The sequence below is a fragment of the Drosophila kikkawai genome, chromosome 2L, assembly GCF_030179895.1.
Source record: "Drosophila kikkawai strain 14028-0561.14 chromosome 2L, DkikHiC1v2, whole genome shotgun sequence".
NCBI lineage: Eukaryota > Metazoa > Arthropoda > Insecta > Diptera > Drosophilidae > Drosophila > Drosophila kikkawai.
Genome location: NC_091728.1, coordinates 10401600 through 10425823, shown reverse-complemented (window position 1 = coordinate 10425823; position 24224 = coordinate 10401600). Strand labels below are relative to the sequence as shown.

General features: G+C 41.1%; 2 protein-coding genes across 2 annotated transcripts; both read left to right on the top strand.

Moving 5' to 3' along the window:
• The first annotated feature begins 2035 nt into the window (after positions 1-2035).
• On the top strand, positions 2036-2659 carry LOC108082146 (tissue factor pathway inhibitor). The gene is made up of 2 exons (XM_017177449.3): positions 2036-2194; positions 2250-2659. The coding sequence occupies exons 1-2, from the start codon at positions 2113-2115 to the stop codon at positions 2525-2527; spliced, it is 360 nt and encodes a 119-aa protein (XP_017032938.1). The 5' UTR covers positions 2036-2112; the 3' UTR covers positions 2528-2659.
• A 16040-nt stretch (positions 2660-18699) lies between these two features.
• Positions 18700-20866, top strand: Or30a (Odorant receptor 30a). The gene is made up of 7 exons (XM_017177443.2): positions 18700-19302; positions 19357-19495; positions 19557-19827; positions 19889-19988; positions 20047-20148; positions 20205-20312; positions 20386-20866. Exons 1-7 carry the CDS (start codon positions 18991-18993, stop codon positions 20485-20487), a joined length of 1134 nt encoding a protein of 377 aa, XP_017032932.1. The 5' UTR covers positions 18700-18990; the 3' UTR covers positions 20488-20866.
• Positions 20867-24224: the final 3358 nt, after the last annotated feature.

Genomic DNA, 24224 nt, shown 5'->3' with positions numbered 1-24224 from the left:
CATATTCCCCGAGTATCAGCTGTGATCAAACATCCTTCTGCGATTACCCCCTTGACATCCATCAAATCCTAGCTCGCCTCTCCCCTTTCTGTGCCATCCACTTCGTGTGATTACTCACAAAACAGAGCTCTGGGAGGATAACCTATACGCTTCCCACATCCTTTATTCCACCTCCCACCCTAATCACAACACCAGCAAGTCCCTGGACGCGGGCCGCTTGTTATTGTCATTGTTATCAACGCTGTCAAGCTGGAAATGGCGAATAGCTGCAGCAACAAGAACAACAACTGGGACAGGACATGCCGTGGATTCCCCGGTCCTTGGTCCTGTAGTGTCTCGTGTGGGCATATGTTAAACATTTTGACACTTTTGCGCACGAAAGCCTCCAACATCCGCCGAACTTTGACATTGTAATGGAACTTGATGAGGGTTCTCCTCCTGCCTCCATGGAATTCCTCCTCCATCACTCGAACTATTTTAAATGTCCAAATTCCCAAAAAACCGATGTCCCAGAATTTGTAACCATTTTGTGCGCCCTTGGTATTTGGACATTCGGATTGTGTAACTCTGCCACAATAATCAGCGAACTTAAATCAACAACTGACGCTATTTTAGATGGTGTTAACGGGAGGGAGAGCGGGCATTGAACCCACTAAACCACGTTAGTGGTTGGCACTCTGCTTTGCCGCGGTTGCTCTTCAATGATTTTGAGGATAGCGAAAAGGGGGTATCCTGTTATATTGAAACTTAATTAAGTGCCGAGCCAGGGTGCAGTGGAAAATTTAGCTGTTCCAACGAGTCCAAAAGGAAAATGGTTGTCCAGCGGTCAAGGGGCAAATGCTAACAGTTTTGGTATCTGTGGAGGCAGCTTTGTTGCTAGTTGATTTTTGTCATTAAATTGGTTAAATCATAGTAAATATGATTTCTAAATGCTGTGGAAAATGTATTCTTATATAAAAATACTTTTTAAATGTACCAAAAATATGTAAAGTTGAAAACCAAAATGATGGCAATCTATTTCTTGAAGAAACCCCTTCATTTAACTTTTAAAAACTACATTTTATTCTTAAAGAATATTTGTATAATTTCAATTTACCGTACTTCAAATTTTCCAGAGATATATATCAAAAACAATCTATTTATCTCACCCCACTCCGCGCCTCCTCATGGAGGCTCCCTGCAAATCCCTATGGCTTTATCTACATCTCTACCTGTTAGGCCCTTCTTCCGTTAATATTAAAATCCATTTTAAATGCACTTCGATAGGATCTTCCGTGGGTTTCCCCAATCTTTCAGTAAATATCACCTTGAATATGTAATAAAAAATTATGTAGAGACAGTTAATACCCGCGAGACAAAAGACGGCTGGCTTATCGGAATATATTCCCCTTGAACTCCTCCTTACTGGCAGCAAACAATTTCGGAATCGCTTCCTTTCGGCTGCCAGCGAACTTTTTGGGGGTAAGTCTCCCTCCCTTTCCAGCACTTTTCCCCTACCCGCACTGTGTCTGCCAATTTACGTTATCGTTTTCAAATTGAAAATTTGCGTAATCACATTTTAAGTGAAAATCGCTTTGCAAATGAAATTAAATCGATTTCTTTAAGGCGGCGTATAGGAGGAGAGATGCCAACACGCTTGTAAATATACATTATGGCTTTTCATTTCCGTTTCCGCTGTTTGGCAGCGAAGCTTTAAGCTCTGAAATATGCAGTTTCCCCCCTGCAATGTCGCGACGTTGCATCTCAAAGAGCCATCAACGTCATCAAATCGTTAGTCAAATACGGGTAGAAAAAAGATATAGCCAAGTTCTTTGCTCTTCTTTCAAGTCTCTCGTGGCAATAAAAATGATGAAGTACTGTGAGAGTTGCAAGTGCGAAAGAATAAGATGGAGAGAAAGAAATGATGAGTGAGAGCGAGAAAGTTGGAATTTCTGGCATTACTTGCATAGCTTTTGTCTTCCAACAGCGAATAGAAAGGGTAAACTTGAAATTCCGGGATGTCTGGCTATGTAAACTATATATATTTGTTTAAATGAAATCATTAAATCATTGAAACCAACTTCAAATATTACAACAAGTTAACACAATAAAGACTTTAAAATATTAGCCTTGATGTATATTTTTGTATCCATCTTATTGATTGTTTTTCCGCCCCTTATAGCCTTTTCACCTCAAGGGTTTTTAATCAGAGAGCGTAAGTTTCGAGATCTTTTTACCTTGCTACGATAATATAACTTATATATTTACAGCAAAATGCTTGTATATGGCAAATCCTGGACCCTGCAAGAATTGGGTAAAAGTCTGGGGCTATGATTACATGACCAATCGATGCATTTTCTATTTCTACGGCGGCTGTGGCGGTAATCCTAACAGGTTCTATGAGAAGGATGAGTGCGTGCGAACCTGTCGCGTGACCAGAGAAATGATAAGGTATAAAAGAGAGAGCTTGGACGAAGAGCAGGAGGAGGAGGAGGAGTTCGAGGAGGATATCGACAACTGGGATAGCTTTGAAAATTGGGAACCTTAAAAGCAAATACTCTCAGGAAAGTGTATTCAAATACCGCTCTTCTCACGGAAAAATTGGCCAAAGTTATCTTTTGATTCGTTGAGCAAACGTATAATTTCAGTTTTGAAAGAAAGAACTTCCCGTCGAGTTGCATGTAATGCGTTTTCTTTTAGCCTTTTCCGTTTCCTTTTCCCCACGAATATACATAGTTATTTCTCTCTAGACAAGTCTGCTGGCTGCCAATCTGAGCGGCAGCCATTAGGGCAAACAGTTTGAAGTAATTTGAAAGCTGCACACAGACTCCGCATCGGCTATATGTATATTCCATCCTCGTTATTTATCAACAATTTTATGAGGACCTAGTCGCGATTCTGACAATTTTTGACATGCAATTTGCAGTTTGCCATTCGGATTTTGGCATTTTCCTGCAGGCGGCAATAAGTTTTTGGCAGCGAATGCAGATGAGGCTCATGATGAGCTCGCCATTGTTGTTGGTGTTTTATGACCAAAAATACGCCAGGGGAAAATTCGCAGATGTCTGGCGGAAATATGCTCCCATTTCCGGCTTTAATTTTGTGTTTTTTTTTTCGTGAAGCCACAAAGTAAAATGTCCTACTAATTGGAAAGAATTTAACTTGCCTACCTATGGGCTTTTTCATGGATCTCCAGCGCTCGTTAGGCTTAATTAGCAATCATAAAAGTTGTTCCCAGTTAAATGTCGAACATCCTTATTTGGTCATGTGACACTCTCGTGTCCTGGATGTCCTCAACTGGAACCGAAACCGAATTCGCAGATGGAGGTGTTTCCCAGCCACCTACTTTGCTTGCTGCTCACGTTGCTCCCTCCGCCCAGATCCCCTAAGACTTTTATGACTGATTATGCTGTGTTTCGGCCATTTAATTGCCACTTGGCTCTGGATGTGACTACTTTTATGGTTAATGAGCAACTTGTGGTAATTTAGGGGGGCTCGGGATGGACAGGCATCAGGTGTGCAGACGACAATGGTGGCTCCGGTTCCATGGGGGGTGAGCCAATTAAATGGGTACTATTACCCGGAAGGTGGTGGGCTGAGGACATATAAATTAAAATGAATGGCTCGAAAGGGGATGAAAGGAGGCACAAACTGGGCTGAAAGATCAAACTTTGTCTGGGAACTTTTATCGTATCATGTTCTTGGAGTTTCTAAATTCAAAACAAGAAAGGAAGCTAACTTCGGCTTGCCGAAGTTTGTATACCCTTGCAGATTGGTTTTGATATTTATATTATAAATTTAAATGCTTAAAACACACACAAAACAGAGTTTCATTACATTTTACCTGTACTTATTATGTTTACAGTTTGACAGTTACAGTAATACATTTCCAGCTTTACATTTTCTTTACATCTACGGATCGCTTTTATGGCAGCTATATGATATAGTTGTCCAATTTTCATAATATTGTTACCAAAATTCTGAAATAATACTAAAAGCTCATGTCTCAAAGTAGATGAAAATACGTTGAAAAACAACGAAGTTATAATTTTTATACCCTTGCAGGGTATTATAATTTCAGTCAGAAGTTTGCAACGCAGTGAAGGAGACGTTTCCGACCCTAAAAAGCATATATATTCTTGATCAGCATCAACAGCCGAGTCGATCTAGCCATGTCCGTCTGTCCGTCTGTCCGTCCGTCTGTCCGTCTGTCCGTCTGTCCGTCCGTCTGTCCGTTTCTACGCAAACTAGTCCCTCAGTTTTAAAGCTATCTGAATGAAACTTAGCATATAGTCTTCTATATACTCTCACTGCTATATATGTCTGAACGGGCCGGATTGGACGACTATATCATATAGCTCCCATACAAATGATCGATAAATTTTTAGAAAAAAAATTTTAACTTTGCTGTTTATCAACATTTTGGCACTATTTTTCAGATATGGCCATTTTATATTATTTCAGAATTTCGGTAAAAAGTTCATGAAAATCGGACGACTATATCTTATAGCTGCCATAGGAACGATAGGGAAATTAATAGAAAAAAAAACTATAACTTCGTTTTTTTTCAACCGATTTTTATCTACTCTGAGATATAAGCTTATTTTATTAGTTTCGAATTTTGGTATAAATTTTATGAAAATCGGACAACTATATCATATAGCTGCCATATAAACCGATCGGTAGATGTAGAGAAAATGTAAAACTGGGAATGTAAAACTGTAACTGTCAAACTCTAAACATAATAAGTATAGGTAAAATGTTATGAAATAATATCTGCAAGGGTATACAAACTTCGGCGTGCCGAAGTTAGCTTCCTTTCTTGTTTTAATTGATGAAAATACTTGAAATACTTGTTGAAATTATACTCACTGTCCTTGGTGTTCACAGGCCTGAATCTGTCCTGTACTCACTAATAGTAGAACCAGGAGAACCCACATATTCTATATTGATCTTAGGAATGGGGCGACTATTCTCTTGGATGCTCACTTGGCAAATGATAATAAAGAAGCATACATTCTCCTATTTTATGTGGAACAAAATTATCAATCCATATTATATTATATATAATGACCCCAATTGCAGTGACAGCATTGACCGCAGAAATTGTGATTCAAGTTAGCTTATTTACTCTTATATATATTTTTGTTTTTGAAGATAATCAGCTGAATAACATTTGGAACAAACCTTACAAAATACCTTTACTTTTCCTTCTATAATCGCTTTAAATACTTAAAAATTTCTTAAATGTAGTATAGAAACAAGAAAATATTTACTTTAAACCAAGACAAATTCACAGCATAAATTTATGGCATTCTGTTTGAATAACCTTAACCATTTGGCATGTAGATCAACAACTCAACTCCCCCAGTTCCTTCTGACATCATCTGTTGCTGGTGTCCGACATCATTTGACGACTGTGTTGTGCGGGCTCAACGAATTGAAAAATCGTTCACAATAAATTAAATTTCACCCAGACTTGTTTCCGGCCCGACACTCTCTCTCTCTCTCTAGCTCAAAAATTTAAATAGGTCAAATATGCATTTAATTTCCGCACGACTGAAATGAATTTGTCTGGGTTTGTGCGAGAGAGCATCCTCCGTTTTCCGTAATGCCAGCAGAAGAGCCTCCCTTCCAGCTGTCAAATACATAAAGCGACGGCAAAGTGTGCCTGCCAGCTCCGCCTGACTGCCTGCTCCTCCTTGACTTCCTGGGCCCAGGAGAACACGTGTTTGGGCCACCTTCTGTTGAGCTTCGGACTGTTTCGTACACTTAACTTATTTGGCTCCATTAAAATCTTGCTAAATAAATATTTAATGCGTGAACAACAACTGGAGATGCGAGGGGAGAGGCAGGACCCTCCTCCCCGGAGGAACCTTGGGAGCAACAGCCTGCCCAGATGATTTATGACCTTCTCTTGGCCCCACAGCCACTGGTCTGGCCTTTTGTTGGCCTCTTCTTTGGAGCTGGCCCCGGACTAATGGCTCATAATTGATTTTTATGCCTATTGTGTTGGCCATCTTGCCCCGCGTCGGCCATTGCGGGTGCCTTTCAAATGGCGCGCACTTAATGCGACGCACTGCACCAGGGCCTCATTACGCAGGATCCTGTGGGCCTGGGGCTCGTATTAAAAACTTATAATTCCTGCTATTGGCGGTGTATTACATAAATCCGTTTTATTGCCGCAAAAAGTTTGGACTTAATGAAGCAGTGGCAGGCAAATGGCTTCCTGGTTCCTGGTTAAATATTGTGGCCATGGAGATTGCCTTCAATATGAAGTTGATTCTTTAGAAATAATTATGGGCCTAAGCAGCTTTAATATTTAAGTTAGCTGCTGCTTGATACGGATTCCTGTTCAAGAAACAAACAAAAGAACAAAGAAGTACTTAAAAAATAGGTAGTTGCCTTAAATAATATACTAAATACATAAATTTACCTTTTTTATTTAAAGATATTGTACTTTGTGAGTCCTATCAACAATTCTACTATTTGTTGCTACAATAGAAACCCCTCCTCCTGAGTCGATTTAATAACACCAATAAGATGCCACAGCCAACAGACCAGAGACTCTCCCCATCTACATTTCCTCCCTCCCTCCCTGTTGTCTTTAACCAAAATCTAAATAAATAAATGTCCGCTTTGGACACCTACAGACGTGCCCAGCTGAAGGGGAAGCTGCTCCACCAGGTCCATGTGCAGTCACCTTCTAGAGTTCCGGAGGCAGAGGGCCAGGGCATTCCGGGCATTTCATGCGTTTACTTTAATAATGCGCATAAATTGGGAGTCGAGTTCTCGGACCTTTTGACTGCTTCATTCCTCCTGGCTGGGAATCGAGAGTTGGGAGCTGGAAATCCGGTATCGGAGTCGGGGATCGAGTGGCAGCGTGCCTGCGTTTCATTTAGCTTTTGTTTGACTTGGCCCCCTCGTTCCCCTCCTGGGTCGGTCATCTGTCTGCCTGTCTAGTCAGACATTGTTTTCGGATCCCAGACTGACCCCGAGAATATTTTTGCCCAACGTTTAATCTTTAATTTGCCACCACCAAGGACCTCCTCCTCCCCCTATTCTTCCTGCGTGCTTCCGTCTGTCTGTCTATCCAACTGTCGGACTCCGTGTTCCTTCTCCTTCCTCTAGCTAGCCCCAGGCTCAATTTATTTGTTTTCAGCTTAGCTTCTGGCGGGGATTTGGGCGGATAGTAAGGTGCGGGAATGCCGCATTAAATTAAATACTCAGCCGCTTCTCGCACAAAAATTATGCCAGCATTTAAGTGTTTAATATCCGCCGGCGACTTCTTCTGTGGGGCCCACGTCCACTCGCCTCTCCAGGGACCTCTCTGGATATTTATTAGTTGATTTTAATGGAAAAACCCCGGCGAACACTTGGCACACATAATTGTTGCGGGCGGTGACTAACGCCATGACATAAAACTAGAGATTTTTGCGGGAGGAAGGGGCAAATGTATCCTTGGAAGAGCTGATGTCATGCAAATTTAAGGGAGCTTAAGGCAATTGTTTATGGATGGTGAATAAATTAGGGACGAGTCACTGCACAGGATTATTAAAGTATGCTTTTTAAAGGGGGGAGAGTATTAGGTCTCGAGCAAGTTGCTTTGATGGTCTTTTAATGTTTGGGTCCTGGGAGTGACTTTAGATTATTAAACATTCAATAAAACAGTTTGAGAATTTTTTAGAAATATTCTTTGATATTTTATTTAGTTAATAAAATTATTATGTTGTTTTAACGTCTGGTTTCTAAAGATTTTAAGTGTTTAATCAATTTTTATCCATTTACCTCAAGCTTTAGTCCTTTAAAATTCCCCTTTAAAATTCACATACTTCCGTGTCCCATATGCATTCATACCTGTCTTCCCCAAGGACCCTACTCATTGCCTATGCTAACTGGCGATTCCTGCACTCTGTGGACACCTTTAACCATATCTGCTGGCCACCACAAGCCTTCGCCGCCATTCCTGACCAGAACTGCCCCCCAAGGAGTTGGCAGCAACTAAACTGCACTCAGCACAGCCATCGAGGAGTAGGAAGAATCCAAAGGATCCGCTTCTGTGGCCTGCTCCTGGCAGCAATTGTTAATAAGATTTGCACATCATTTCACGTGTCCCGGCCAACTGTCTGGCTCTTGGCCTGTTCTCTTGTTGTTGTTGGGTATTTGCATGCAATAAAGCCGCAAGGAGTTCGGTCCTGCCCAATGCCAGGATCCATTGTCTCACACCCTCGGAGGAGAAGGAGGCTATTGTCTGTTTTGGCATTTTACGGCGTACATTTTAGCCGGCAACTGCAGCTGGCAAATATCAAACGGAAGCGGTAGAACCCTTGACTCCAATTCCTGGCCCGACTGCATGTGCAATGCCTGACCATTATTGCATATTTTATGGCATTTTTTTGACACATTTCTAATGGAATTTCCCAGGGGTCTCCTGAAAGGGTCTCGATTTCGAGTCCCTCAAATGTCTTGGCCTTAAATATTGATGAGCTTTTCGGGTAAAAGAGCAACGTAATCGGGCAATTTGTTATAAATAAGTAACAGGGCTCTACACAGTTGATTTGGATTTCTTAGTATTTTTTGTCGGTGTTTTTCAACTCTGTGTTTACTTATTTATTGCAGCAGAAAACAAAATTAAATTGCGATAAAACAATGATTTGCGTATTCCCCTCAGAGGGTAGCTGCTCTCTCCCCAAAAAAACAGAATGATATTAAAATGCGAAGGTCTGGGAAAATAAAATGCGACAAATTAATTGGAATTTATGGCTTGGAAGCGTGTGAAAAACTCGGGGTGAAAGATATAGAATGTTGGGGCCCCGCCGCACAAGATTGATGTCGATGGGGCGTCGGTGGAGATTTAATGAACAATTAGGGAGGATTAGTGGGGCCTCTTTTTTTTGCGTGTCCCTCAGAAACTGACACACGTTAAAGTTCCATTAGCTTTTAAATTTTATTTCTTATTTTTATTGTGTTGCGAGTATGTTCCTTTTTTTTCCTTCAACCACCGCTATCCTTTCAGATAGACTTCACCTGAGGTTAACTTCATACAAAATTCAAATGGCAAATTCAATGTGACAGCCTTCGGGCTACGGAAATTTCCTCGATAGCAAATCCATTAAAATATCAACAAAACTCAACGATGTAGGACATCAAAATGTAATTTTCAGCTTGGGCACAGCTTGTGCATAATAATGAGCCTTGGGTATGCCGAGATTTTCTTCTTCCTTTCAGCCAGGCAGGCCCTAAGCCTTTTCGTTTTGCCAAAACCGCAGCAGGTGTGTGAGTGTATGTGGAGTCGGAATATTTTCACAACAATTATGCATAGATTAGATGTACTCAAGACAGCTTATATGGCAAATAAACATGTTTTTTTTAAGATTCAGAGCATTTTTCACGGGGACTCTTTAGCACGTTTCATTGGGTTTATCCAGACACATTTGTCGTGCTGAGAGAGGGACTGAAAATGGAAAAAAGTTTCTTCATTGATTTTCATTAGCCAAACCGAATTTCCGTTTCCTCTCACAATTCAATTTTAAAAGCCAAAAACCCTGAATTTTCCAATGCCAAGCTCAAGTTCAAGGGGGGAAAGTGAAAAATCTCAGGCAGACGACCAAGGACTCTCGTACCTAATGTCATTTTCTGTTCTTATAGCAAGCTTTTTCGGTATTGGCTTTAAGTTTCCAGCATGAATACTTACACAGCTTGCCACAGTAGCAGCTGACAAGAACTAATTGCAAGTTATTTTCCCCTACTCATCCTGCGGCTGGCGTCGTTGCCGTTGTCCTTGCATGCTTGTGGAACAGTTTTACATTATTTCACTCCTGACCCGGGTCTGCAGTGGCTTCCGCATCCTTTTATTTTCCCTTGCCGTGCGAATAATTTGCTGTCGTCGCTGCTGTCGACGCTGGTGTGGAAAAATGAAAGAAATTAAAAACCAGTTGGGCATTATTTATACCACGATTTTTGTTGTTACACCTTTAAGTTGAGCAATTTTAGGGGTTATTATAGTTTGTGTTTGTGGTATTTTTACATTGTAAATATTTGTATTTATATTTTTAAAATACATATATGAACTGATAAGTAATAATGATTTCATGGACCTTAACATATTCCCAAAGTTAAGAAACAAATCTGTTACCAAAAACCGTTCAAACATTTCCCTTTTTCTGCTGAGCAACTATTTCGTTGCCTACTTCCAGGCGCAGCTTTAAGACATCAAGCATACGACGTGTGTGCCAGAGTTCCCCTCCTCTTATTCAATCCCTCGTCCTGCTAGCTGTCATTATTAATGCGTATAATTAGCGCACTTGATAAAGATTGATTGGTGAGGCTTTGCTTCCAGGAAGGAAAAGAAACCCCACCAGATTCCGCCAGACATAAGATGCTCTTGCTTACACACACAGATGCAAAGCGGAAACCACACACGCACACATACACACACAGCCACTTTTCCAGATTGCGGCACTTGTTTATGTGGCACACGCATGACTTGAGCGTAATTTCTTCATTTTAATATAAACAACAGAGAAATAGAGAAGTTGCGGATGAGAACGTGGAGAATTTATTGTTTTATTAAGCGTCCAAGAAGTGGCCTTTATCACAGACTGACCAAAAAATAATACCAACCAGACACTAAAAAAAGATTCAGCGCCATAAACCAATCATTGATATAAAGTATTCTCGAAGGTATATCGACTTTGTGTGTGTGTTTGTGGGCTTCTAGTTTATCTTTCAGTTTATCCCGCAAGCGTTTACTTGCGCTTCACTTGCATATTTACGATTATTGTGCTCACACATTTCGTTTTATTCTCGACCAAATCTAGATTTAGTTACAACAGCTGGGGAGCGGGAGATCACTCTATATCTGGAGTTCATTATTTAGCCACAGATTTGCGGGCTTGAGTGGGTTATATATACTCTACAATGTATCTTAAGGGTTGTTCTATGATTTAAATGAAACTAGTTAAATAAATGTATATATTAGATAGCTTTAGAAGTACTTTAAATTATATTACCAAGGTACTACATTCTTTTAGAATATTTAAAAGAAAAAATATTGCCCCAGTCAGCTCGAGATTTAATCACAAAACATTTGATTATCTCAGCAATTTGTAAATATATATATTTTCTTTGTTATATTTCCTGCAACTTTCTATATTATATTATATTTTCGTAGGCCATTCTCAAACCCACCTTACCCGTGGGACTCGTCCTCTCCACTTTTGCACACTTTTGCTGTCTTAAGCGATTTTCTTTGTACAATTTTCCTCTTTATTTCCAGCTTACGCTCAGCCTCCTCCGACAATAGCCCCAGCATGTGGCTCCTACTCATTTCGGGAGATTCGTTTATTTTTCGGGCCTAGCCAAATAATCCCTGACCAGGCCAACAAACACATGTGTTTGGCTGCGGTTTTGTTTCTCCCTGTTTTATGGCAAGGGCATTTACACTAATCATGCAATTCTTGTTACACTTTTATTAGCCTCTAGCCCGAAAGCTCATTAGCACGCTGAGTGCATGGCTAATGAGCGCCAGTTGACCAGCTTTGTACGGAACTGTACTCTCTTGAACTAATCCCGGCCAAAATTAGCATTTCCTGGTTAAACAAAATCATGCTGGAAAATAAAACAAAGCCCAGAGACAATGGCAAACAATGGTGGAGGGTAGGGGAAGCCAGAAATTGAGACAATTGGCTCAATTGTCTGCCTCGACAATTGTCGTCTCTCTGCCCGCAGGCTAGTAATTTGCAGATTTTGTCAACTTTTCGTCGTCGGAAGTGTGTCCGGGGGTAGACAAGTTCCAGGAAGAACTTTAAAGTTCCCTCTTTGTTCCAGGGAAAGTTGTTGTGCTTTGTTCTGCCCAGATTTTTTGCTTTCATTAGTCAATGCAAATTATTTGGCAATCAAATAGAAGCAGGAAGGTAGCTTCCATTAACCCACCCGCCAGGTCTTCTGCAGCGTATAAATTAAATCACAAAAAGTAAAGGCAAATCGTTGACTTCATTGTCAGTTTGTGGCATTCAAATGGAAAGCAAGAAAAAAAGGGATATAGTAGAGGGATCGACTAAGGAATACTTTGTTCAGAAGCATTGCAGGTTGTTGGTATTTAAGCTAAGCTAAAATATAGTTTACTATTGAGACAGCCTACTATAAATATTAAAGATTGCTTTCTTTCTTTCCCAATACAAAAAGATCTAGCATTAACACTATGGCTTTAAAGGGTATTACCTATCTCGTAGCTCTTCTTTACCTAGAATAATATACCCTTTTTACTTGTCTCATACCCTGTATAAAAAAGTAAGCAAAGCTGTGGCCCCTCTACCACCTTGCCTCTTTGTTCTTCCTCCTAAATTCTGTGGGGTTTCATCTAAATGTTAATAAGTCTCCTGGCCGGGTTGTCTATCTCCACCTAACAAGGTGTCAGAGGGCGCTACGCCAAGGCATTTTCCACTTGGCCGCGCTGATTGAGGAGAGAAGCTGCCTGGCTGACTGCCTGGAGGATGGTAAATCCCGGCTGGCGGCGCCTTGGAGCATACATCCTGTTTATTGGACTGGCTTATTGATGAGTCTGCCGCCTCGTCTTCGTCTTCGTTTTTTTCTTCGTTTCCTGTGTACTTTGCTTGTGGATTTAGGTTGACTAAATAGTTGCGGCCCCCAAATATGTTATGGAAGTGGGACAAAAGTCTTTTTGTGGGCCAAACAAGTACTTGACACATTGGATGGATGCCTCCAGGCTGATATTGATTGATTGACTCCTACGGCTGGGTCAGAATTCTATATGTACCATAGGTGTTTTGGCCTTTAAAGGTATCGAAAAAATATTTATTCCCTTAAATGTGATACCATTTTCGGATATTTTTTCACCTCCATCAATCGCTATTAGCCTTTGAACCCGAAAAATGCATGACAAAACGTTAGCCGCGACAGGATTGGATTTTTTGCCTGACATGTGCTAATAAAAAATGCATGCAACTAATTTAAATGCATGGAAAAGCGAACAAACAAACTCACCTGACTGCACCTGTGTGTCTGCGCATTTTAAGCCGGCCTGTAGTTTTTATTATTCGTAAAATGTTGGTAATTAAATTATGTGCATTAAATATTTATCAATCATTGGCATTTTCCAATGTTGCAAAATTTTATTGGATTTTTTACTCGAACTAATGCAAATGTTGCAAATTAATTTATTGCTGCGTCAACGGCGCAAACAAAGCAAACAATTAGTCGGCAAACTCGATTAAAATTCATTTAAAATATGTTTTTATGAAAAATGGGAAAAATCAAGGAAATAAATTATGAATTCCTTAAAGTTTATGCATCAGTGAAAATTTTGGAAAACTGTTCTTGCGGCGGTTTGGGATTATTTTGTTCCAAGGAGCAGGTTTAGTGGGAATGGTTTCCCTCATCAATCTGAACCTTTGCCTGACATGCGTAGAAAACTGACGCAAAATCGACACTAGAACTGAGGTCGGGGGAAAAGTTTTCACTCTTCCCTTTTCTTTTTAGGCAAATTCTTCCATTTACGCCCTCGAAAAGTGTGTCAAGGCTGCAAGGGACAGCAAGGACAGAGAGCTGGGCTGAAAATAAACATGATTTCAGGCCTGCCCAATCAAGGATAAAGCTGCCTGCATATCGATTGATGGCCAGCGAAGGTAAAGAAAATTTCCTTGGGCCATTTTCCGGTAATTTGCCAAAGGTCTGTGAAGAAAATTATGCAGATATAGGTGATAATTGGAAAGGGAATTGAATTAGAAGGGAAACTCACAAATACATTAATAATCAGGTGAGGAATTGTGACAATCAAACCAATTTATTAATCCATTTTCTTTATAAAAACGTTTTTAAAGTATTTTCAGCATTTCTTTCCAGCTTTCATTGAACATTTTAGGATTTAAAATTCCGTAAGCCGTCTGCAGTTTTCCTATATTTAACCAGGTCACCACATAAATTTTAGCTCGCTTTTTGGCACTATTTCAGCCGAAAAAACTATACAAAAAAATAACGAAAAAGTGTGGAAAAAATGCTGAACCCTTGGCATTCGAGTGGTAAATATTTGCCTAGTGGCAGACCCAACACTCGCATGTTGACAGTTTTATGGCAGTCCTGAACCGCCCTGGGAAAACAACCAAAAATAATCCCAATGGTGGACAAAAGTTGTTCAAAGCCAGAACCACGACCTGGGCCAATTACAAGACAAGCGCCCATAAATTACACACTCAAAAACATTCAAAATAAAGGAAAAACATTTGCAGACTGCACTTGACCTCTCTTTGATTGTGGTCGGCCGGTCTCGACATTTGTAATAAGCGTCTGGGAGCCGACAAAACATGGTAGCAACTTTTAATTGCGTGCCAGAGATACATAGTACAGTGAAGCCTCACACATATGTATGTGTAGGTGTGGGTGTCTGCCCGGGCAGACTCATATGAAATTGAAATTTTCAAGCCCTGGAAAAAGTTTTCGTTACTTTGCATACTCCCACACGCACATGTGCAGCACGAAGTTGAGCTGATTTGATGGCCAGCCATCTGCATTAATGACTGCCCAGGAGCGGAGGCTCCGTACAGGATACGCTGCTTGCCGCTTCGCCGCCGTGCCAAATTAAATGCATAATTACTTGATAATTGGATTTGTGGTCGGCTCAACTGGCTGTGCAGAATTTTCTAATTAAAATGTTTAGTGGCCGCCGCCTCACGATCGTTCTGCTCAGCAGCCTCACCTCAATGGGCCACGACTTGGCCTCTCCAGGAGTCCTCGATTGGCACTTGACGGTGCCAAAGCCTCAGGCACGTTCACTCTCCGTGGGGTTTCCCGCCAAGTAGCTTCACTGCCGCCGTACCCGCTGTGAGGGGCACGACCTCTCCAGTTACCTGTGCCACAAGGGGTATATCAGTTTAGATTGAGATTGAGTAATAGAAAAGAAAGGTATTTAAATGTAAATTAAAATCATGTAAAATATGTTAATATTTTCTCTACAAGTTTACATATTAGATGATAATATTTAATTATAAATATAGGGTATCCCTTATTCTTCTTTATAATATTTTATTTTAGTTATTTTTCTTATCTCCCACCTTTGCTGGCGGCCACCACGGACCCTATCTGCTGGAGTTTTCGGAGGCGTTGCCGCTCTAAATAAGTAATAAACACCTTGGCTCGGCCTACTTCTCCTGCACGTTTCCTTGTAATAAATTTCTATTTTCCTGTTGTTGTTCCTGGTTTGCTGTACTGGATGCGGGTGCTGCTGGCCTGACTGGGATGGTGGCAATCACAGTCGGGTGCATAGTTTGGTGGCTTTTAAAATTTTCATAAGCAGCGCCGGGGCGTCGCATTCGTAATACTCGTACAACGGAATTTATTGCATACACTCAGGCGCTATGGCCTGCTTACTTATTCATATGAAATTGCCTGATTACCGTCGGCCAAATCGTTTTGCCCGGCCAGGTCCCGTGTACTACGTGTATTGGTACGTGTTTGAATTATATGCCGGTCATGCTGTGAATCGGGATTTGGGTTCGGTTTGGGTGAGGGGTATCCCCGGTCTCCAGGAATAATGCGCCTGTTTGTATGGCAATTGCTGCCCTGGGCCGCATTTTTTATGAACTGTCCGGGTCATGACTTTTATGATTTGTATGTCCATCGGCCCATGTAGCATTCCGGTACTTGCCAACTCACATGTGTGTAGTTTTGCTCACAGAAGTCATTGAATTAGGCGAAATGACGGAATGACAATGCGGCAAAGTGGAGGGGAGAAAATATTACTTGACAGATGAAATGGGTAGGAAAAAGGGATGTTTTCTGAATAGCAAAGATGAAGGAAAGTATTTTCTTCAAGGGGGTTAGAACAAAATACAAAAGGTTAAAAAGTTTTAAAACAAGTCACACAATAAAGATTTAAAATTTAAATTTATTTTAATAATTATTTCTTAATTTATAAGAAATGTAGTACGTTTTATTTATTTCCAAATCTTTTTATATTTCAAGCATCCTATTTTCCTGCTCACTTTTACAAGTTTATTCCCACGAGGTTTATGTGGAAATTTCCGAGCTAAAAGTATTTTCCCCTGTCGTGTTGCTTCCCCAAACACTTGAGGCTGTATCAATATTTTGGTCGGAATGAAAATCTCCACTCGGCTTAAAAAAAAAAAGGGAAAAAAGAAACGTAAACGAAAACACACAAAGTGTGAAGGCCTTGAGGACTAGCACGTGCTCAAAATCTCAGCAGGGAACTTGCTATAAACACCTTGCCGAGCACTAAAATATAACTTAATCCCAACGAAATTGATATGAAATTTTACAGACACCAGCGGCACCGACACACGGGGCGTATGAGTAACGAAAACACGAAGAAAGTTCTGTGAGGCAGAAATTTAAATTCCACTCATGAGGTGTGAAAATGTTTGCTGTGCTCCGGCTTGTAAAAGTTTTTCCTCTCCCAGTGTCCTTTTCATGTTGACAGTTTTTTGTCGCTTCCCTTTTGCTGTTTTCTCCCATTTTGCTAATTTGTTGACGCTTTTTGCCTGCTGTATCAACTTTGATGTTTACTTTGATAATTTTAGATTGAAAAAGTTTCGCCACATTTCGAAGCACGTTTTCAAAAGAGATAGACACTCTTCGCTGATTATGATTTTGAATAGGACTTGAAGTTTGCTTTTGACTCTTTAAGGAAAGGCGAAAAGAAAAAGTTCTGACTAATTACCCACATGAAGAGCCGACCAAGGCAACCTTGTGCCACATTTTCCGCTCTCTTGGCGCTTCCTTTGTGTCCTGACAAAGAGACCCACCAAAGCGGCAGAAGGGAAACGGATCTCTTGAGGCTGTCAGCCACGCCTCTTGGCATACTTTACAATTACTTTTAGCCAGCCCCATGCCACATAATTTTATCTCACTTATTGCCTCGCCTTCTGGCTGCTTAATTTTTACACTCGCCGCCTCCAAATGACATCCCCCGAGGTATTCATGAGGCGAAAAACATCAGCAACAATGGGGGAAAAAGTAGAACAAACTTTCTTCATGCCCTGGCCCTAGGGTTGCTTGGGCATAAAAATTTCCCCTTACAGAATTTAATAAAACCCATCGTTGCCATTTATTAAATTCTCCTGTTCATCTTAGCCTGTAATTTAGTCTCGACCACAAACTTCTGCTGGCAGGAAAAACACTCATGGCCTGGCGTTTGTTTATCTTTTGCTGGCGTGTGCAATTCATAAAGCAAACCTCAAGAAATGCAAATATCTGCAGTTGGTTTTCCAGACACTCGCACAGAGGACCCGCTGAAGGTGGAGAGGTCTGAGGTCCGATGTCTGAGGCGTCTTAACCGCAGCTAAACAAGTAATTTTGCGCACATTTCACTTGTCATATGACACGTAGTTATCCCCGCTCCTCCTGTCTGGGAGCGATTTTCCTACTTAGCAGCTAGGAAAAGTTGCAAGTTTCTTGCATTTTCCCCGAGGCCCCCGAAGGCAGCGCCTCATAACGCGTGTTAAGTGCTTCCCCGAGTGCAGATGCAGGCGGGATACTAGATACGAGATACAAGATACTGGCTGCCAGCTACAAGTTCAACTGCTTCGTCCTTTTTGCTTGTTAGTTTCCGCTTTCGCAAAAAGGTGCTGCGCCCTGTAGCAGGTTTTCCATTCCTTTTCGCCTTTTCCTTCCTTTTTTGGGAAACACTTAAAGCATATCGGATAGTATTAAGATATTTTGCCAGCCAGGCGTCGTGAATATTTTCAGCCATTGTCTTAATGCCTTTTATAGTTGGCTCCGTTAATGGCCACGTTCTGCCAATTAAAATTATAATTGGCCAGCGTAAAAACTAACTGCCAAATACGTTTCGAAAATCTCTCTCTCTCTTTAAGCCCGGTAAACTTTTGTGCAGTGCACTTTGGCCCCGTACTAACTAAGTAAGTTTCGTTTTAAGACAGCTGCCAGACTGCGAGGGGGCGGGACATGCATCATAGAGCAGATCAAGTGTAAGCAACAAACACCTTGATATAAAGCTTAAGTGACAGCGTTGCTCGGGGATAAACGGGGCGTATACGCAATTTATCAGTCCCAGCCAACTGGGAGCGTAATTAAGGCAGAAGTTGCTTTAATAACTTGTTTGATTGATAACACAATCAGTCTGTGGCTCTGCCCAGAAAAGAATATATATATTTCCAATTGCAACTCAATTAAGATCTGGCTATCTTCGCAGTAAATGGAATTCCTTTGCCTGCGTCGCAACTTAATGACAAATGATTCAGTTCCCTTGGCCATAAATATTATACGGGGGGAGGGGATGAGGCTGAGAGTTCTCTTCTCTCGAGTTCAAAGTTCAAAGATGCCGAGGGTCTACAACTTGTAATTGGCACACAGATTGTTTGGGGGTGGTCGGCAACATGTGTAGTTGGTTTGCTTGGGTCCCTCTTGGGTTCCCAATGAAAAAGGTTGCTCTTTGAACGCCGCCTTTTGTTTGCTTTTTTGCCTTGGTTTGCTCCTGAGGTTTTTCGGGTTTCTGTGGGTTTCCCCCAGACAAATTGCCACCGATTAAGATTTTTTATCGGACTACTGAGCGGACGCCATGAAAAATGAAGATGTTGAGGTGGCCTCTTTGTATTGGTTAAATGAAGTTAAGTAGTCCAAAGGACCTTTAAGTGAGAGGGAAACTTAAATCAAGTTTTGAGTTAGAAAATCTTAGAAAGGAAACCACATTACAGAGTTGAAAACTTTATAAACTTTAACTAGAATTTTAAATACAAAGCAAACACTTTTCCTGAAAATTTAAATTTCCCTTGTAATGACTTCACCCCCCGAAATCCAATTGTATCCTTTACACCTGTAATAACCGCCTTCAGCGCGCTAATTAACACATTTTCCCACCCGCAATCACTACGAAAACCCATTAATTAAGTGCTAATAATGATGGCATCAGGACAAGGCAACCCCGAGGAAACCCTTTCCCCTAAGAGGACAGAATAACTATAAAACAGAGACAGTATTCGGTGGGTAGTTTACACCTCTGTGGACCTTGTCACCTTCAGGATGGAACTGAAATCGATGGATACCGTGGAAATGCCCATTTTTGGGAGCACTCTGAAGCTGATGAAGTTCTGGTCGTATCTGTTTGTTCACAATTGGCGGCGTTATGTGGCCATGGGACCCTATATAATGATCAACTGTACGCAATATGTGGATATATATCTGAGCACCGAATCCCTGGACTTTATCATCAGAAATGTGTATCTGGCGGTGCTGTTTACGAATACGATTGTGCGAGGTGTGTTGCTGTGCGTTCAGCGGGGAAGTTACGAAAGATTTATTGAGATGCTAAAGTCCTACTATGTGCAGTTACTGGTAAGTAAGGCTGGAAGTCTAGCGATTGTATCTAAATAAGTTTTTAACTTTAAGGATTCTAAAGATCCCGTTGTGGTCCAATTGGTGGCAGAGGCCACACGACTCTCCCTGTTCATAAGCAGAATCAATTTGTTGATGGGCACCTGCACCTGCATAGGTTTTGTGACCTATCCCATTTTTGGTTCCGAGAGAGGTGAGTGGGAGACCATTTTACATTTCTTACTTTATCTTGAGCTAATTTTTAATATATTCAGTTCTTCCCTATGGCATGTATCTGCCCACCATTGATGAGTACAAGTATGCCAGTCCCTACTATGAGATCTTCTTTGTGATCCAGGCCATTATGGCTCCCATGGGCTGTTGCATGTACATTCCTTACACCAATATGATAGTGACCTTTACTCTCTTTGCCATATTGATGTGCCAGGTGCTGCAGCACAAGCTGAGAAGCCTGGAGAAGCTGAAAGGTGAACAGGTGCGAAAGGAGGTCATATCTTGCATAAGATATCAACTAAAGTTGGCGGGGTAAACGTTAAATTAATATTTTTATTATCAACTTTAAGCTGTAAAATCGTTTTACTTCAAGATTGGTGGACTCTATGAATTCCTTGAATACTCATCTTCATTTGGTGGAGTTCCTGTGTTTTGGGGCCATGTTATGTGTGTTGCTTTTCTCTCTTATTATAGTAAGTAAAGTAATATTGCATAAATACTATTTTCTTATTTATCTTATCTTTTTCCAAGGCTCAAACCATAGCTCAAACAGTCATAGTCATTGCCTATATGGTCATGATATTCGCCAACAGTGTGGTGCTCTACTATGTGGCCAATGAACTTTACTTTCAAGTGAGTGCTTACTCTTTCATTAAAATATAATATTTTATTTAACGAACCCCCCGCAGAGCTTGGAAATTGCCATTGCTGCCTATGAGAGCAATTGGATGGACTTTGATGTGGACACACAAAAGACATTGAAGTTTCTTATAATGCGTTCCCAAAAGCCTTTGGCGGTGAGGTCCTTTGACCACTTTATACTCACTTATGTCTTATTATTATTACGCATTATATACATATATTCCATAGATTCTGGTGGGAGGCACCTATCCCATGAATCTGAAGATGCTGCAGTCGCTCTTGAATGCGATCTACTCGTTCTTCACCCTGCTGCGACGCGTTTACGGCTAGGGAATATGCGCTTACAAGGTTAGCCTTGGGACCCTAGTCCTGTGGCAGGACGAACAATTGCCACAATTGATTGCATTTAAGCAGTAAGCGTTTTGCACTAAGGAAATTGTGTGTTTCTGGGGAGGAGTTTGTGGGTGCAACTGTGGCAACTGCAGTCGAGCGCAACTGCAGCACACGTCTCCGAAATATTCCAAAGGCTCCGTGCCAGCCAGCTACGAAATAAACCATAATAAAATTGCTTCTGTGGATCCTTTGTTGGCCCTTCGGCTTCGGCCACATTCCCGGCATCCTGGCAGTTGACCACCAAGAGCTTCCCCTTTGTTGTTGGCCATTGCTTATGCCCGGCACGTGCCATTCAGATAACTTCTATTTAAGCAAATATAAATCTAAAGTGTGCTAAATTAGATTAAAATGTTCTCGTAAAATAAACGTTGTCCAGCTGATACCGGGGTAGTAGCACCTTCTAGCTTTTCGTTTGTGTCCCGAAATTGCAAACAAAACTCTTACTCCGACACACGCCGCTATGTGAACCAAATTGTTAATTAATGTTGGGAATTGGAAAGTCGGTTGTTTATTTCGAATAAAATGGGGAAGGTAAAATGCTTTTACTTGCAAGGTTTTCTGTAGAAACTACTGAAGTAAGGCAGCCGAAAGTTATTAATTCGATTAGCTTTACTATCTCTTAAGAGCAAATAAATCCTTTCATCTTCAAGGATTTTTACTTAGGGATTTATTTATATTTATTCAAGTTTATTTTTTAAATTCTTTATATTTCATTGCTTTCCGCTTGAATTTCCCCTTCAACTACTTCAAGTGTTGTTAATCACACTCTCTACCCGCACATTATCACTTCAATTTTCCTAATCAGCATTAACTTTCACTTCAGGTTCAGGTCGCAGCCCCAAGTCCACAGAGTTCCCCGTCATCATCAACCGATTCTGAGGATGCCGACTCGTCTTCAAATTGACTTTAATTTAGGAATTTTTGATATGCCCCTCACAGAGCTCAGAGCTCGCAGCAAGAAAGGAAGGAAGGAATCCAAAGTCGGGGGGTAGACCTACAAATGGAATCGCTTGACGAGCCTTCCGGCTTTGTCTGCGTCTGTGTCTGCGTCTGTTTAATGGAATTTACCTCCTTCCCGGAATGCTGGAATCATGACTGGCTCGTTTTACGGCCCGCTTTTTGTTGCTGTGACGGGGAACTGGGAGGAGAAAAAAAAAATGCTGATGCGACAATTATAGTTATTGTCTGGCTGGTCGGAGGCTGGCTGGCAGGACTTCCTAATTCCCCCACTCGTTGGTACGTGAGCACCTCAGGACCTCGCGCCAATCCTGCCACTGCCTTATCCCGATGGCAGCTGGCACATCTTGAATTTCAGATGGTACTGCGCCTGTTTTATTGCTAATGTAAACATGTTGTTGCTCCATCAATGTCTTTGACGCCAAATTGACACATTTCTAGGGCGGATATTCCCGGCCTCATCCCCCTTATCCCCCGATCCCGCATCCCAAATAGTGTGCTAAAATGTTGTACGTGCGAGCATGGGGCTTATCAATACTAATAGCAAAAAGCACAAGTCGCTAGTGCTGCCAGGATAACGTTACCGAAAGGATGTAAGTTTTGGTATATACAGTGGCTAATCTTCGTATTTTAATTAGTTAATTATTTAGAACAAAGAAGCTTAAGTGAGGAGAAGCAGGTATGCATATCAAGGCGAAAGTTTAATTTAATACATCTACAAAAAGTATTGTTTTTTATTTTAAGTTATTATTTATTTAACCTTTCAGCTTACAACTTCCAGAATAACGAAAATAGCTATTTTGTCACCTCTAAAAATCAGCAGCTGGCAGCTCCTGGTAATCTTTAATTTTCCAGGCAGGTGGCAGTGCGAAGCGGCCCTCGAGGCATTCGAAATTTATCAGGGCTCAAATCAATTTACGCCAATTCTCGCCCTCGGGCCAGGCTATGTGAGGGGATTGCTTGAGTGGAAATCATGACGGCTGCCAGTGGTGTCTAATGAGGCGACTCAGATATAACCCTTCCCGCATCGAACTCTCTAACTGGGAACTCCGCCCACGAGAATTTGCTGTCGTAGTTCTCGCCCCTCCGACGGTTTCAGAGCTTGTTTTATGCGCATCATCCAGAAATTGCCTACGTGTTGGAATTTTTAAAACATTTTTCTTGTTCTCTTCCGCTCTTTATTTTTTTGTTGACATTTGACTTTTGACCCCGTCCGAAAAAAGGGACAGGCGACGAGAGTCGTTGATCCTGGCAGCATTGCTTGGGAAATTTAGGTCAAGCGGTCAAGTGTTTTATGTTTTTTTCTAAGAGGGAGAGCACCAACCTTTCAAGGGTTTTATGATGTTTGCCTGCAGTGACAAAAAGTTTAGTGGAAAGGGCAACTCATAAGAGAAACTTAATGGGCGGCTCTAGGGGTGTCCCAAGTTGAGATTAAAGTTGAGTGAAAAGTTTTTACTAAAAGGGAAATTATAAAGAAAGTGTTTTCGTAGTTACACCTTCAAGTATAGCTTTAAGCTTGAAGTAACTAGCTCTCTTTCATCTCATTCCAGTTACTCATTTAAATAAGTTAATAGCTTTCTGCTTATGTCAATGAGATCACTATCTATGTCAATCCTCAGAGTGCAGGTTTAGCTTTCTCCCTTTACTAATGGTTGCCTTGACCCGAGTCTATCTAGTATCTATGCCAATGAAATGTTGAGAGGGGGACTCTAAAGTTTTCCATTAGAGCATGCTCTGAATAATTGAGGACATTTTCAGTTGCATTGCAAGTGTACTTGAAACTAAGAGCACTACCTGCTCTACCGGCTGCATAATTGAAGGTGTACCGGCTTTTGTGTGCGAGTCAAATCAAATTTAATTAACTGACTAAACAGGTGGACGACGTGGCGTACGTGGCGTATGCGCTATATGTATTTGCCAGGCTAATGAAATTAATTTAGCCGCATGAATTTCTGGCATTTATGCGATTCAACGTCGTTCACTGCCAATCAGAAACACAATCAAAGTTGCACGCCAATACACTTCCGATAAAACGCACTTAGCTCTGCTCCTTTCTCGTTTGGCTGCCTGTCTGTCAGGCAAATTGCTATTTACGGTCTGGACAGGTCGGCAGGATCTGGCGAGTGGCATCCAAATTGCTGCACAAATCTGATTAAGATTTCAGTTTGGTAAGCGATTTATGAATGCCAAACGAGAGTGCGTGACCAGGAATGGCTCTTCCTGGCCAGGATTATACACACGGTCCGTTCTCTCCCTCGTCTAATGCTGCCTATTTGGGCAGCGCCAAATTGGCTGCAGGCCAATTGCAGTCCAAAAGCCTTTCCAAATTGTGGCAGGAACAAGAAGGAGTGTAGGATTTTCCAAGGGCTGTGTCACTTGAAATTGATGTCACTGGCAATGGAAAAAATACACTTTTTAATTGGATTTTTAAGTCTTAATTGCTTTTCTTTAAAATATTACAACATTACTTATTTTAATCTCTATTAAGAAGTATTTTACTTAATAAATGAGCTTTTGTAATTTTAGATGGAACATTACCATAAAATATATATCGAGCTCAATAAAAGCCGATGAACACCTCCTTTGTTGTCCTACATTGCATAAAATTCTTAAAATAAACTTATTCCCAAGCCACTTAATGGCATTGTTAACCAAATGAAATCAATGCCAGCCAATTCTCAGTATTAACCAAAGGCTCTTGGCCCATCGAGGAGTTC